The sequence below is a fragment of the Meles meles genome, chromosome 6 (genome assembly GCF_922984935.1).
Source record: "Meles meles chromosome 6, mMelMel3.1 paternal haplotype, whole genome shotgun sequence".
NCBI classification, from domain to species: Eukaryota; Metazoa; Chordata; class Mammalia; order Carnivora; family Mustelidae; genus Meles; species Meles meles.
In genome coordinates this window covers 28,301,239-28,318,671 of record NC_060071.1, presented here as the reverse complement: position 1 = coordinate 28,318,671, position 17,433 = coordinate 28,301,239, and the positions used below count along the sequence as shown (strand labels likewise).

The following is a 17,433-nucleotide window of genomic DNA, read 5'->3' as shown; positions in this document are numbered from 1 at the left end:
GGTTGGTTCAACATCCGCAAATCAATCAATGTGATAGAACACATTAATAAAAGAAAGAACAAGAACCATATGATACTCTCCATAGATGCTGAAAAAGCATTTGACAATGTACAGCATCCCTTCCTGATCAAAACTCTTCAAAGTGTGGGCATACAGGGCACATACCTCAATATTATCAAAGCCATCTATGAAAAACCCACCGCAAATATCATTCTCAATGGAGAAAAACTGAAAGCTTTTCCGTTAAGGTCAGGAACATGGCAGGGACGTCCATTATCACCACTGCTATTCAACATAGTACTAGAAGTCCTAGCCTCAGCAATCAGACAACAAAAAGAAATTAAAGGCATCCAAATTGGTAAAGAAGAAGTCAAACTATCACTCTTCGCAGATGATATGATACTATATGTGGAAAACCCAAAAGACTCCACTCCAAAACTGCTAGAACTTGTACAGGAATTCAGTAAAGTGTCAGGATATAAAATCAATGCACAGAAATCAGTTGCATTTCTGTACACCAACAAGACTGAAGAAAGAGAAATTAAGGAGTCAATCCCATTTACAATTGTACCCAAAACTATAAGATACCTAGGAATAAACCTAACCAAAGAGACTAAGAATCTATACACAGAAAATTATAAAGTACTCATGAAAGAGATAGGTTTTATTTTAAGCCACTATATATGTGGTAACTCGTTATGGCAGGCATAGAAAACTAGTAGTTTTTTTTTTTTTTTAAGATTTATGTATTTGTTTTAGAGAGAGAGCGAGCGGGGGGGGGCAGTCGGAGGATGAGGAGAGGGAGAAAGAGGAGCCTAGAGCAGGGCTTGATCTCATGGCCCTGAAGTCATGACCTGAGCCCACATCAAGAATTGGACACTTAACTGATTGAGCCACCCAGGCACCCCAAAGTAGTACTTTTCTATGTCTATAGAATTTATAGTCATATATAGAATATATAGAATTTATAGTCATAATTCTTTTTCATGATAGTGGCAAATTTCGTCCTCTCATGTTTTGTCCTATTCAAATCGGCTAAGGTTTATCAACCTTCTTGATTTTCTCTGAGAACGAAATTTTGGTGTCATTGCTTTGCTTTAATATTTTTATACTTCCTATTTCACTGATTCGTCTCCATCCTATTATTCTTTTTTCTATTACTTATTTGGGTTTTATTTGTCCTACTCATTAAAGAAAATGAGCGGAGTGTTTGAACAAAAACTTCACAAAAGAAGATCTATGGATGGCAAATAGCTACATGAAAAAACACTCAACATCATTAGCCTTTAGAGAAATACAATTTGAAACCACAATAGATACCCTTTATATTCATTGGAATGCCAAAAATTAAAAAGCTGACCCAGTGTTGAAAATCTTGGGTAACAAATTCTCGTACAGCTGGTGGGGTTGTAATATGTTGCAATCATTTTGGAAAACAATTTCATAGTTTCTTAAAATATAAATATTCTATAATATTAACCTATCATTTGATTAGATATTCCATTCCAAGGTATTTATCCCAGGGAACTGAAAATATATGCATGTATTGATAATTGTATATGACAGCATGTTCATTTGTAATAGTCAAATAATGGAAGCAATGCAAATATCCCAATCAATGGTGAATAGATACGTACATCATCCCATAGCCATATTATGGCACACTACTAAACAATAAAAATAATGAACTATTGATTCTCAAATCAGTACTGAAGAATCTTAAAATAGTCATGTTGAAATGGAAGCAGTCAGACAAAAGAATATACATTGTATGATTGCATTTATAGAAAATATAAACTAATCTATAGTGAAAGAAAAGACATGAATAGTTCCTGGGGATAGGGTGGGATTACAGAGAGAGCTAGAGAGGATACAAGAATACAGACAGTAAACTGCTGAGGGTAGTGAATGTTTTCATCATTTTGATTGTATTATTGGTTTTGTGGGTATATAAATTAGCCAAAATATAAATTGTACATTTTTAATATGTTCAGTTTGTAGGATATAAGTTTTCTCCAACAACAAAGAAAACAATTAGAAGATACAAACTCAGTGTATTGAAATTGAACCTCATCTATGTCTATATGTCCACTTGTTTTTCAGGGTGGATTGCTATTCTGGGTGCCATCTGGTTACTAATTTTAGCTGATATTCATGATTTTGAGATCATTCTACACCGAGTGGAATGGGCAACTCTTCTATTCTTTGCAGCACTCTTTGTTCTGATGGAGGTAAGACTTTAGAACATTTGCAATGTAGTCTTTTACCTGACTTTTATATTTCATATTTTATTGAGTGAATGAAAAAAACCCAAGTCTATAACTTTCCACATATTCACCAATGAGAAAGTGATGGATTTTGTAATTAGAATACTTTAAGTTAAACCAGCTTTTTACCTCAGCCATCTAAATATTTCTGATAAAATTGTTTATTTGGTTGCTTTTTAAAAATTATCTTTGTGACTTGTAAACTTGTTTGAGTTTCATTTGCTATAAAGTAGAATTTGCTGTAAGTTGTGTTTTGAGCTGAATGACTTGTTACAGCAAATTGGCAGTGTAATATTATCTCAGTGATCAATTTATTTTGTGTAATACTTAAGTAAATATTCGATGCTATCATGGAAAAGACTACATCAAAGAAAAGAGTGAATAATATGTATTGTTTTAGTTATAGTTATTGTTAGAAAATTTATTCAAATATTATTCACATTGCTGTTCAGTCTTGAGACTTGATTTATGAACTTGTATTCTCCTCAAATACAAGGTTTGATGATGTAGAAAAATACTACTCTCTAAAAGATATCCTCAAGCACAACAAATATCTCACGTTAATTACCTTAACTTGCTGATGACACACATGCAGTTCTATTTCTTCTCTGGATTAAAACTTTCACATCTACCCCTCCCTCCCAATTGTCTTTAAAACAGGTCCCTTGAATTTTTGTAATTTGTGGCTTTACTCAAAATGATTGTGTGAATGTAATCAAGTGATTCATTTAGTACCTTCAGATCTCTCAGGGAGTTGTGAATTATATTCAAGGTCCTTGGTTTTCTACTCAGAAACTTCACCTTTTTTTTTCTGGGTATTCTTCCTACACTGAACACATAGAATATGGAGGGGAAATTTCTGGTTACTGTTTTCATGACTGGACTTTGAAAGTCTCTGCCTTGATTGCATGTTTACTCCAGGTATATACTGCTATCTCATCTGGTTTTGGGGCACATTTTGCCTAGTTTTATATTTCACTTTGTTTCAATGAAATAAACAATGGGATTTTAAAAACAACTTTGTTGAGATGTAATTTACATATCATGAAATTCACTTATGGTAAGTTTATAATTCAATGATTTTTAATAAATTCAGAACATTTTCATCATCCAAAAAGATCCTGTATATCTTTTACAATTAATTCTAGTTCCCAACTTTAGGTTTAGGCAACTACTGTTTCTATTTATTTGTCCTTCCTGTATATTTTATCTAAAAGAACCATATACTGTATAGCCTTTTTGTCTGATTTCTTTAATTAATATAATTCAAACAAGTTTAAAAGCCACAAATTTTTTTCTGATTTCTTTAATTAGAATAATGATAGTAATGTTGTTCATGCCATTATATGTATCTTTCTCATTTTTTAATTACTGAATAGTAATCCACTATGTGCATATACTATATTTATTTACCCAGTCACCATTTGATGAATATTTGTATTATTTCCAATTTTGAATTTTATGAATATTACTTTCAGAAACATTTGTGTATAAGTCATTGGGTTGAAATATATTTTCATTTCTTTGAGGTAGATGTTAGGCTTTATCATAAGTTTAGCTTCTTAAGAAACAGCCAAAATATTTGCCACAGTGGCTGCACCATTTTACATTCTCACCAGTAATGTAATAGGATTCCAGGGTCTCTACATTCTCACTATCACTTACTGGCTTTTGTTTTGATTATTAGACATTCTGATGTATGAAGTGGTATCTCATTGTGATATTCAATATCATGTTATTGGTCATTTTTATGTGTTTGGCAAATTTCTATTCAAGACTTTTCACTACTTTTCATTTGTTTTTTTCTTTTTTGAGTCATAATAGTCCTTTATATATTAATCTTTCACTAAATATGCGATTTGATTTTGATTGCACATTTCCATGATATAGAAATACAATTATTAATAATTTTTATATTAATGTTGTATCCTTTGATCTTGTTGAACTCATTTATTAGTGTAGTAGTTATTTTTGGATTCCTTAGAATTTTCTTTCATATCATTTGCTAATAAAAGCATTCTTCCTTTTCTAATCTGGATGCATCTAACTACTTCACTGTCTCTCCCTTCCTCTCTTTCCCCTTCTTTTCCTCTTGTCTTGTTATCTAGAACTTCCAGTTTACTGTTGGATAGAAGTGGTAAGCATTGAAATCCATATGTTGTTCTTGAATTTAGGGGCAAGGCATTTTCACTATTATGTCTAATGGCTGTTCCAGGGTTTTCTTTCTTTTAATTTAATTTTTTTCAGTGTTCCAAAGTTCATTGTTTATGCACCACATCCAGTGCTCCGTGCAATGTGTGCCCTCCTTAATAAAAGTTCCAATACATTCCTGGTTTGTTTTAAAATGAATATTGGATTTTGAAAAATCCTTGTCTCTATCTAGTGATATGACCATGTGATTTTTATCCTTGAGGCTATTAATTTGAATCTACTAATATGGTATACTACATTAATAGATTTTCAGATGTCAAATCTACTTTGCATTCTTAGAATAAATCTCACTTGATCATGGTGTATATAATAAATTGTTGAATTTAATTTGTATATTCATGAGAGATATTAGTCTGTATTATTATTTTTATGTGATGTCTCTGGCTTTGGTATCCACACAATACTGAATGAGTATAATAGAATAAGTTGAGAAGTGTTCTTTTGGAGAGTTTGTGAAGGACTGGTTTTAATATTCAATTGGAATTTAATTCAATTAGGCCTGGAATTTAATCTGTGGGGAAGTTTTGTGGTTGTTTTATGAATTCAATTTCTTTGGTCATTCAGATGTCTATTTCTTCTTGAGTAAAGTTTAGTAATTTTGTCTTTTATGAATTTGTCTATTTCATTTAAATTGTTTATTTTTGGCATAAGTTGTTTATAATATTGCTTTATAGTACTTTTTTATTTCTGTGAAAGCATTAGTGATGCCCCCTTTCTCATTTCTGATTTTGGTGATTATTCTATTTTTTTCTTGATTAGTGTAGGTAAAGTTGGTCAATTTTGTTAATCTTTTTAAAAAATAGCAAATTTTAACTTCATTGATTTTGTCTTTTTTTTCTATTTCATTGATTTCTCCTCTAACGTTTATTATTTCATTTTCTTACACTTTCTCTTGACTTAATGTTCTTTTTTTTAACCCTAGGTTCCTAAGGAGGAACCTGAAGTTATTGACTTGAAATCTTTGTTATTTTCTCATACAGGCATTTAAAGCTATACAGCTTTCCCCAGGCACAACTTCTCTACATCCCTTAAATTACATGTATTGTTTTCCATTTTCATTTAGTTCCAAATATTTTCTAATTTTCCTTGTAATTTTTTTGAACCATAGATTATTTAGAAGTATGTTTAAATTCCAAATGTTTGAAGATTGCTCATATTTGCTTCTGGTTTTGCTCTTTAATTTAATTCAGTTGTGCTTTTCATCGTTTCAGTTCTCTTAATTTTATTGATACTTGTTTTGTGGTCTAGAATTTGGTATTTCCTAGAGATCATTCCACTTGTTCTTGAAAAATAGGTTGTTTTGTAGGATGTACTATTAAATGCAACATATGTGATGTTTGCTAACAGTTTGAAGTCTCACATATCACAGATATGTGATATGTAGTGTTTCTACCAATTATTGAGAGTGGATTATTGAAGTCTTCATTACTGTTGAATTGTATATTTTTTCTTTCAAGTGTGTTCATTTTGCTTTATATGTCTTGAGGATCTGTAGTTAGGCACATATACTTTAGAATTATTATATCATTCAAATGAATTGATATTTTTCATTCTTTTGTGTCCCTCCTTTTCCTTAGTAATACTTTTGTGGTGGAGTCTAATTTGACTGATATTGGTATCGCCAATTTAGCCTTCTTTTGTTTATTGTTCATATGGGCTATCATTTAAAAAAATCCAGTTTGACAATTTTTCTTTTGATTGAAATATTTAATCCATTCACATTTAATAGAATTATATTGTTGCGTTTATATCTGCCATTTTGCTATTTGTTTTTGTTTCTTTATTCTCTGCTGCTTTCTTTGTGATAAATATTTTCTTCTGTATCATTTAAATTTTCATCTTTCTTTTTTTACACCATATTTTAAAATTATTATGGTTACAGGAGTTAAGCTATGCATCTTAATTTATTACAGTCTACTTTGGATTAACAGTAACTTACTTCTAGTAAAATATAGAAATTTTCCTCCAGTATGGCTCCAGTTTTTCATCTCTTCTTTGTGCTTTTATTGTTACATATGTTATATCTTTGTTATATGCCTAACATTGTTATATCATTATTATTTTTGCAATGTATTTTAAATAAAGAGAAGAAAAATATATTAGTGCAGTCTTTTATAAATATATATTTATCTTTTCCATGGCTCTTTATTTCTTTGTACGGATTTAAGTTGCCTTGTGGTGTCAGCCTGAAGGAGTCCCTTTAGTATATCTTGTAGAGCAGGTTGGTGAACAATGTATTCTCTTAGTTTTTTTTTTTTTTTTTTTTGTATGTGAATGCCTTTATTTTGCTTTCATTTTCAAAGGCAGTTTTGATGGATTAATATAGGATTCTTGGGTTACAGTTGTTTTTTCTTTAAACAGTTCAAATCTGACACCCTACTGCCCTGTGGTCTCCATTACTTTTTTTTTTTTTTTTTTTTTTTTTTTGGTCTCCATTACTTCTTACCAGAAGTCAGGTGTTAACCATGCCTTTTTTTCTCTATGCATATTGACTCCATTTTTCTTTTGCTGCTCTTGAGACTTTGTCTTTCAGTAGTTTGACTATGATACACCTAGGTGTAGACATCTTTGTGTTTATTGTACATGTGGGTTTTGTTTTTTTTTTTTTTTTGAGATTTTCAGACCTGTATATTTATTTAAAAAAATCAAATTGTAGTATTTGAATAGTTTTTGATTATTATTCCTTCAATTACATTATTATCCCCCCTTTTTTCTCTTCAAATTGTGTTGCTTTTCTCTCTTTCTTGGACTCTTATTGGTTTGTTTGCCTGATGGAGTCCTACAGTTCTTCATTTTGTTCATATTCCTCATTATTTTTTCTTTCTATTCTTCAGAGTAATAATTCCTATTAATAAATTTTAGTTTTCTTCTTTTTGAGGATTTTACTTATTTATTTACTGGTGAGAGACCAAGAGGGCATAAGTGTGGGGAGGGACAGAGGGAGAGAGAGAAGCAGAATCCCTGCTGAGTGGGGAGCCCAATGTGGGGCTTGGTCCCAGGACCCTGAGATCATGACCTGAGCCAAAGTCAATGCTTAACTGACTGAGCCATCCAGGCACCCTGATGAATATTACTTTTCAGTGAGTCTTTTTCTGTCATCTCAAATTTACTGCTGATTTCCTTTGCTGAATTTTTCATTTCACTCATGCTTTTCAATTCCAGAATTTTCATTTAATTTTCTTAAAAGCAACTTTTTTTTTTAAAGATTTTATTCATTTATTTGAAAGACAGAAATTACAAGTAGGCAGAGAGAGAGAGGAGGAAGCAGGCTCCCTGCTGAGCAGAGGGCCCGATGCGGGGCTCGATCCCAGGACCCTGGGATCATGACCCGAGCCGAAGGCAGAGGCTTTAACCCACTGAGCCACCCAGGCGCCCCTTAAAAGCAACTTTTATATTTTTATGATTTTCTTGATTTTCTACTTAAGACATTATTGTCTTCATTTTTCAGTTCTTTAGAAATTATTTCCTTCAGTTCTTTGAACATATTTCAAATTTGTTTTGAAGTCTTTTCTGAATCCATCATCTGTGCCCTCTTTGCAATTTCTATTGACTATTTTTTCCTCTAAAGTATGGAATATACTTTCCTGTTTTTGTTATTGAAAATGGAAAATTTAGATAATATATTTTATCAACTGGCTGCTAATTCATTCCCCTGGAGAGTTGTTGTTGATTCTGTTTATATGAAATCACTATAAATGTTCTTATCTTAAGAACAATTTTTAATCTTAAAGTCAGTATTTTTCTGATATTAGTATAGCCATGCCAGCTCTTTTTTGATTATTGGTTCATATGGTAAATCTTTGTCATCTTTTTACTTTCACTTTGGACCTTTATTTATTTTATTTTATTTTTTTTAAAGATTTTATTTATTTACTTGACAGACAGATCACAAGTAGGCAGAGAGACAGGCAGAGAGAGAGAGGAGGAAGCAGGATGTCCGCAGAGCAGAGAGCCCGATGCGGGGCTCGATCCCAGAACCCTGGGATCATGACCTGAACCGAAGGCAGAGACTTTAACCCACCGAGCCACCCAGGCGCCCCCACTTTGGACCTTTAAATCTAAATTTAGTTGCTTATGTATAGTTGGAACATATTTTTAATAAAAATTCTATTTGCCAAATTTCCCTTTTAATTGATATGTTTATTCCATTTACATTCAGTGTACATATTGAGAAAGTAGTATTTATGTATAATTTTTAAATTTTACATCGTTCTTTATACATATCTTTTTGTCTTTTTTCCTGCTCTCTCTATTAAGGTGTTTGTTGATATCACAGATAACTCTTAGTTTTAATTAATTCTCAAGTTATTCTCTCTTGTTTTTGACAATTCCTGAGTCATAAATTTCTCCACAGTATGATCCAGTTTCATTTGCCACCCTTTGTAAGGGTGGTTTTTGAAATTTGTTTTTTAGGTTTGTTATGACTCTATGAGGCTTCTTCCTAGCTGTCTCTTTCCCTAGCTCCCTCTGGTAAACTAGCTATCATGTGGGTTATCTTGTTACTTCTGGAACTATCAGCCTCTTCTTAATTGCTTACCATCAAGTCTTTATTTTTTTTATTATGTTCAGTTAGCCAGCATATAGCACATCATAAGTTTTTGTTGTAGTTTTCAGTGATTCATTAGTTGCATATAATACCCAGTGGCTATCCCAACACATGCCTTACTTAACACCCATCACTTGGTTAACCCACCCCTACCCCTCCCTTCTGTAACTGTCAGTTTGTTTCCCAGAGTCCAGAGTCTCTCATGGTTTGTCTCCCTCCCTGAATTCTTCCCCTTCAGTTTTCCCTCACATCCCCTGTGGTCCTCTTCTCTCATATGTTCCATATATGAGTGAAACCATATAATTGTCTTTCTCTGATTGACTTATTTCACTAGCATAATCCCCTCAAGTCTTTATTTATTTTTTAAAAGATTTATTTATTTGACAGACAGACATCACAAGTAGGCAGAGAGTCAGGCAGAGAGAGAGAGGGAGAAGCAGGCTTCCTGCTAAGCAGAGAGCCAGATTTGGGGCTCCATCCCAGGACCATGGGATCATGACATGAGCCAAAGGCAGAGGCCCCCCCTAAGTCTTTATTATTTTTGAGAAAACTCTGAGGCTTGAACTTCCCCACCCTCTGTTTTAAATAAAGCCAGTCCCTTTAGGGAGAGTTTCAGAGCTCTTTTTTCTTATGGCCTGTGTCTCCTCCTGGACAAAATCTCTGAGTCACTGCTGTATAGCTAAGGGCAGGGACAGTGACCTGTTTCTCTTGGAATGATACTTCTGCTTTACGAGTAGGGCACTGAGTGCAGGCAATAGTCACTGGTCTTCTAGGCTTGCGACTCCTGATTTGGAACTTAAACCATCCAAAATGGCCAAGATCTTCTGGAGGCTTTGCAACATTGAACTAGGGAGAAGGAATGCTGGTAGCCTATTCCACCCAGGATGATATGGTAGTTTTTCACTGTGAGATAGGGAGTGGGAGACATATCTTCTGGAACATACCCATAATCTTCATTATGCTGAGTCCAGGGTGGGGAATACTTTATATTTGAAGTGCCATTGTTATTGTGGCTCTTATGAAGATTTTCTTGAATAAATATCTCATCACTGGTTGCATGCCCTTAAGATAATTTCCAGGGAATTTTGTAAAAAAAAAAATATTGTTTTTTTCAGCATGTCTGTTTTGTTGAGAAGTAGGTATGCAGAGCTCCTTATCTGGCCATCCTAAAGTTAAGCTCCCCCACATTTCTTTTTACTTGTTTCTTTGTTCATTTTTTGTCCTTCTAAGGTCAATAATTGGTGATTTCCAAGGCAAGTAAAATTCTGAAACAACATGAATACATTAGCAGCTGAGTTTTCCTTGAGAGGTAGTTCAAAGTTTATTTATTTCACTTTAATGTAACAAAATGGTCTATAGCAAAGTAAAACCAATTAGCATCGTCTTTAAAATTGACCTGGAGTATTTCACAAATATGATGTTTCTAGTATTTTTTCTGTCTGTGTATGTTTAGGTAGCTTAGCTGGGTAATATTTCCTAGTGTTTATTTTATTTTCCTGTTACTTCTTTGAGGCCAGGATGGTAATTATAACACCTAAGACACTCTTAAGTTGGTACAGTCCTCAGCATACATTCTAGGAGGTGATGGGAGCTGTACAACCACACCTCTCCTAGCATACATCATATGCCACATCAGTTGGGACCATGTGTTTTCTTACTACCTGAGGTCTTACACCTACTCATGTAATTGTGGATATCAGGGTAATAATGGTTCTTCAAAAAGAGCTATATGATATGTATCTTCTTGGGTATATTTTATTTTTTAATCCTTTAATTTTTCTTTTAATTTCTTTATAGCTTTCTTAATTCCCTTTAATTGCCTCTTCTTTTTCTCTCAGCAAGGGGAACCAAACTGGGTATACTGATTTAGTTACCTTGATGCTGGGAAAGACAATTACATCTCACTTTATTCAGTCTACAGCAGTATTCTAGTGATAAAACTCAGGTGTTTTCTACATATGAGCACTGAATTGGGAGATTTTGTCCAGTTGTTTATTTTTATTTTTTAAATTTAATTTTATTTTTTCAGTGTTCTAAGACTCATCGTTTATGTGCCACACCCAGTGCTCCATGCAATATGTGCCCTCCTTAATACCCACCACCAGGCTCACCCCCCACACCCCTTCCCTTCAAAACCCTCAGTGTATTTCTCAGAGTCCAGAGTCTTTCATGGTTCATCCTCCCCCTCTAATTTCCCCCAGTTCACTTTTCCTTTCCTTCTCCTAATGTCCTCCCTGTTATTCCTTATGCTCCACAAGTAAGTGAAACCATATGATAATTGACTCTCTCTGTTTGACTTATTTCACTCAGCATGATCTCCTCCAGTACCATCATGTTGATACAAAAGTTGGCATCCTTTCTGATGGCTGTGTAATATTCCATTGTATATATGGGCTATATATTCTTTATCCATTTGTGTGTTGAAGGGCATCTTGGCTCTTTCCATAGTTTGGCAATTGTGGCCATTGCTGCTATGAACATTGGGGTACATATGGCTTCTACATTCAAGTTATGTGGAAGTCCTAATTTTGTAAAGTTTTACTTCTTGTTTCTTATCTTTTGAGGAGGAAATTTTGTGAGACAGGCAGTTATACCACTCCTATTGTCCTTAGATACTTACATTGTCAACTTCTTTTTTTCTATTTAAATTTAATTAGCCAACATTATTCATTTCAGATGTAGAATTCAGTAGTTTGTTAGTTACAGGTAATACCCAGTGCTCATCACATCACGTGCCCCACTTAATGCCCACAACCCTATTACCACATGACCCCACCTTCCCTCCAGCAACCCTCAGTTTGTTTCCTATAGTTAAGAGTCTCTCATGGTTTGTCTCCCTCTCTGATTACTTCCCATTCAGTTTTCCCTTATTTCCCCTATGATCTTCTGCACTGTTTCTTATATTCCATCTGTGAGTGAAACCATATGATAATTTTCTTTGATTGACCTATTTCACTCAGCATAATACCCTCCCTTTCTATCCATGTTGATGTAAATGATAAGTAGTCATCATTTCTGATGGCTATATATAGCACATTTTCTTTATCCATTCATCTCTTGATGGACATCTGGGCTCTTTCCGAAGTTTGACTATTGTAGGCATTGATGCTATAAACATTAGGGTGCTTGTGCCCCTTTGTATCATTAGATTTGTATTTTTTGATCAGGATGGCATTGAAAGCATAGATCGCTCTGGGCAGTGGAAACATTTTAACAATGTTTATTCTTCTGATCCATGAGCATGGAATGCTTTTCCATCCTTTTGTGTCTTCTTCAATTGCTTTAATGAGTGTTCTGTAGTTTATTGAGTATAGATCCTTTACCTTTTTGGTTAGGTACATTCCAAGGTATCCTATGGTTCTTGGTGATATATATGTAGTAAATGGAATTGATTCTCTAATTTCCATTTCTATATTTTCATTTTTAGTGTTTAAGAAAGAAATTAATTTCTGTGCATTGATTTTGTACCCTGCTACATTACTGAATTGTTGTATTTTTAATTTCCCGAGGAACCTGCTTACTGTTTTCCAGAGTGGCTGTACCATCTTGCATTCCCACCAACAGTTTTTTTTTTTATTGTGTTATGTCATCAAAGAGAAACACTCTCCTTCATGCTTCATAGGCTTAAAGCCCTTGTCCCTGCCCCTCCTTGAGCTCACACACCCAACCTGCCTGTAGGACAGAGCTCCACCTTCCCATCTCTGGGAGTTGAGGTTTTGGCAGCCTTAGCACCTCCATTCTTCGCTTGCCTTTACTCCTGCTTACTTCCACAGCCAAGTCCTCTGAAGTTGCCCAGTTTCTGGGTCTTGGATGAATCCCAGACTCTGCATTATTCAGTTCCTCCATTTTTCAAGGACATCTGAAGCACCTCTCTTGTGAAGACTTCCCAAGGTTTATGTTCCAAGATGGCAAGTGGTCTCTCCTCCCTGATCCTAAGTTTCCAGGTACATTGCACAGCTTGCAGCTCTGACTTCCTAATATCTTCCTGAAAGGCCACCCCTGCCTGGAGGGTAGGGCCTCTGCCTCACCTGCCTGTTCGCTAGAAGTGGGCCCTGTGCTTGGCTATCCTGGGGCTCAAGTGGGAGGATATTGAAAGACTCAACATGGGAACTTGTACAGTGCCCTTGCCAGCTGGTGTCACTGGCTATGGCTTTAGGAGTCATGGTATCTCCACAAAGACTCAGAATCTGAGGAAAATTATCAACAATCCAAAAATAGCAGAAGTAAAACCAGTAAATCACCAAAGTAGTAATCGGTAGAAGTTTGTTGGGCATATGGCAGCAGCCAGTCCTGAGTAGAGGCTTTCTCTTTCTTTTCTGCTCATCCAACATGGTCACTCTCCATTCTAGAGCCCCTCCTGGGCTCAGGTCATCTGCCTCACCTATGCTGGTCGAGTACATTTGAACTGCTGGACACTGGGGATGTTGTGATCTTGGCCTCATGTCATCCTCAGGATATAAATTCTTGTCTAGGTTGTAGTCTTTGTTATAGGTAGAAGAAGAGACAAACTATACATATTTGCCTATGACCACTCATATAACGTTTATCTTCTTCGAGAAATAAGAATAAAGGACGTTGGGATAAAATAGTAGGGTGGTAGGAAGTACTGATATTGTCCTTAGAAAAAGTTATTTAAGTTAAATAAACTTATGAACAAGCAGTAGTGTCTCAAGGACAAGATGATCATTGCACTTGTTGAATAATCTCAGTTGGTAATAAATGGCAGGAACTCTTGAGAAGCCTAATGGATGGACATTAACTCCAGCACAGTTGGATCAAGAGGTCAAAGGATATTATCAGAACTGTTATACTTGCCCTCCCCCAAATATCTGGTATTTGCTTAGCTTTATTCCCAAGCTGGCTCCTCCCAGGATGATGTGAAGAGCCTAGTCCACAGTCTAGTATCTCAGAAAGAGTCCCTCCCCCAGGATCTTATCCACCTCCCAGGAACTTTGATGCTCCATCCACTAGGAAGGAGCCTGCAATGGTGGGAATGAGGAGGGCTGACTTTCAAAGGGAAAATGGAAAATGAATGTGTGCATATGTGTTTGTCAGCTTGACCTGGCAAAAATGCTTAACCTAAAAACATTTTTTTAAATGATTTTATTTATTTATTTGACAGACAGAGATCACAAGTAGGCAGAGAGGCAGGCAGAGAGAGAGAGGAGGAAGCAGGTTCCCTGCTGAGCAGAGAGCCCGATGTGGGGCTCGATCCCAGGACCCTGGGATCATGACCTGAGCTGAAGACAGAGGCTTTAACCCACTGAGCCACCCAAGTGCCCCAACCTAAAAACATTTTTATTTGATGCCTCAGCACCTGCTCAGAGGGTCTGCCGCACTGCCCTGTTGAAGCCTTCCACATAGTATGCTGGCTTTTTCAGTCAGGATGCCCTTCTGGGCCTTCAGATTAAGATCACTCCCCCAGGAGGGAGGAGTCAAGATGGCAGAGAATTAACAGGCTGAGACTACATCAGGTAGCAGGAGATCAGCTTGATAGCTTATCTAAACATTGCAAACACCTACAAATCCAATGGGAGATTGAAGAGAAGAAGAACAGCAATTCTAGAAACAGAAAATCAACCACTTTCTGAAAGGTAGGACTGGCAGAGAAGTGAATCCAAAATGAAGGGAAGATAGACCACGGGGGGAGGGCCGGCTCCCAGCACGCGGCGGAGCAACGGAGTGCAAAATCAGGACTTTTAAAAGTCTTTTCCACTGAGGGACATTGCTCCAGAGGCTAAACCAGGGTGAAGCCCACACGGGGTCAGCGTGGCCCAAGGTTCAGCAGGGTTACAGAAAGATGGGGAGTGTCAGAGTTTTGCAGAGGTCGCAGGTATTAGAACGGGGAAGCCAGCTACAGAGACAGAGCCGAGGACTGAGCTCTCAGCTCAGGGTTACCTTGAACCGGTCACAGTATGGGTGAGCTTGGAGCACGGCTGGAGGCCAGGGATACGGGAGTGATTGGGCGCTGTTCTATGGGGCACACTGAGGAGTGGGGCCCTGGGCTCTCGGCTCCTCTGGGCTGGAGACTGGGAGGCTGCCATTTTCATTCCTGTCCTCCGGACTCTACAGAAAGTGTTCAGAGAACAAAAGCTCCTGAAAGCGACCTGAGTGGATCATTTAGCCGGCCCCTGTTAAGGGCAGTACAATTCCACCTCGGGCAAAGACACTTGAGAGTCACTACAACAGGCAACTCCCCCAGAAGATCAACAAGAAATCCAGCCAGGACCAAGTTCATCTACCAAGGAAAGCAGGTTCAATACCAAGGACAGCAGCGGAATTCCAGAGGAGGAGAAAGCAAAGCACGGAACTCATGGCTTTCTTCCCATGATTCTTTAGTCTTGTGGTTAATTTAATTTTTTTTTCAATTTTTTTTCTTCTGCTAAATTTTTTTAAAACTTTACCCTTTTCTCTTTTAACGTTTTTTTTTTTAAAGATTCTATTTTTTAGAAGATTTTATTTTATTTATTTGACAGAGAGAGAGATCACAAGTAGGCAGAGAGGCAGGCAGAGAGAGAGAGAGGAGGAAGCAGGCTCCCCGCGGAGCAGAGAGCCCGACGCGGGGCTCGATCCCCGGACCCTGAGATCATGACCTGAGCCAAAGGCAGCGGCTTAATCCACTGAGCCACCCAGGCGCCCCACTTTTAACGTTTTTTAACTAGTTTATCCAATATATATATTTTTTCTTTCTTTTTTATATTTTTTCTTATTTGTTTTCTTAAAAAAATTTTTTTATTCTGAACCTCTTTTTAAAATTTTTTAAATTTTAAATTTTTAATTTTTTTATTTGTTTATTTACAGCATAACAGTGTTCATTGTTTTGGCATCACACCCAGTGCTCCATGCAGTACATGCCCTCCCTATTACCCACCACCTGGTTCCTCAACCTCCCACCCCCACGCCCCTTCAAAACCCTCTGGTTGTTTTTCAGAGTCCATAGTCTCTCATGGTTCATCTCCCCTTCCAGTTTCCCTCAACTCCCTCTCCTCTCCATCGACCCATGTCCTCCATGTTATTTGTTATGCTCCACAAATAAGTGAGACCATATGATACTTGACTCTCTCTGCTTGACATATTTTGCTCAGCATAATCTCTTCCAGTCCCGTCCATGTTGCTACAAAAGTTCGGTATTCATCCTTTCTGATGGAGGCATAATACTCCATTGTGTATATGGACCACATCTTCCTTATCCATTCATCCGTTGAAGAGCATCTTGGTTCTTTCCACAGTTTGGCGACCGTGGCCATTGCTACAATAAACATTGGGGTACAGATGGCCCTTCTTTCACTACATCTGTATCTTTGGGGTAAATACCCAGCAGTGCAATTGCAGGGTCATAGGGAAGCTCTATTCTTAATTTCTTCAGGAGTCTCCACACTGTTCTCCAAAGTGGCTGCACCAACTTGCATTCCCACCAACAGTGTTAGAGGGTTCCCCTTTCTCCACATCCTCTCCAACACACGTTGTTTCCTGTCTTGCTAATTTTAGCCATTCTAACTGGTGTCAGGTGGTATCTCAATGTTGTTTTAATTTGAATCTCCCTGATGGCTAGTGATGATGAACATTTTTTCATGTGTCTGATAGCCATTTGTATGTCTTCACTGGAGACGTGTTCATATCTTCTGCCCATTTTTTTGATCTGATTATCTGTTTTGTGTGTGTTGAGTTCGAGGAGTTCTTTATAGATCCTGGATATCAACCTTTTGTCTGTACTGTCATTTGCAAATATCTTCTCCCATTCCGTGGGTTGCCTCTTTGTTTTGTTGACTGTTTCCTTTGCTGTGCAGAAGCTTTTGATCTTGATGAAGTGTCAAAAGTTCATTTTTGCTTTTGTTTCCCTTGCCTTTGGAGACATAGCTTGAAAGAAGTTGCTGTGGCTGATATCGAAGAGGTTACTGCCTATGTTCTTCTCTAGGATTCTGATGGATTCGTGCCTCACATTGAGGTCTTTTATCCATTTTGAGTTTATCTTTGTGTACAGTGTAAGAGAATGGTCTAGTTTCATTCTTCTACATATCGCTGTCCAGTTTTCCCAGCACCATTTATTGAAGAGACTGTCTTTTTTCCATTGAATATTTTTTCCTGTTTTGTCGAAGATTATTTCACCATAGAGTTGAGGGTCCATAATTGGGCTCTCCACTCTGTTCCACTGGTCTATGTGTCTGTTTTTATGCCAGTACCACGCTGTCTTGGTGATCACAGCTTTTTTTTTTTTTTTTTTTTTAAGATAAAAATATTTATTTATTTATTTTTTTCAGCGTAACAGTCTTCATTCTTTTTGCACGACACCCAGTGCTCCATGCAAAACGTGCCCTCCCCATCACCCACCACCTGTTCCCCCAACCTCCCACCCCTGACCCTTCAAAACCCTCAGGTTGTTTTTCAGAGTCCATAGTCTCTTATGGTTCA

The 17,433-nt window shown here is 36.6% G+C and overlaps 1 protein-coding gene across 1 annotated transcript in view; it reads left to right on the top strand.

Moving 5' to 3' along the window:
* Positions 1-17,433, top strand: part of OCA2 (OCA2 melanosomal transmembrane protein) — a 530,032-nt gene that overhangs the window by 284,390 nt on the left and 228,209 nt on the right. Inside the window, exon 18 of the mRNA XM_046009122.1 lies at positions 2,104-2,231. Coding sequence (XP_045865078.1) covers positions 2,104-2,231 — 128 coding nt within the window. The remainder of the gene's footprint in view (positions 1-2,103; positions 2,232-17,433) is intronic.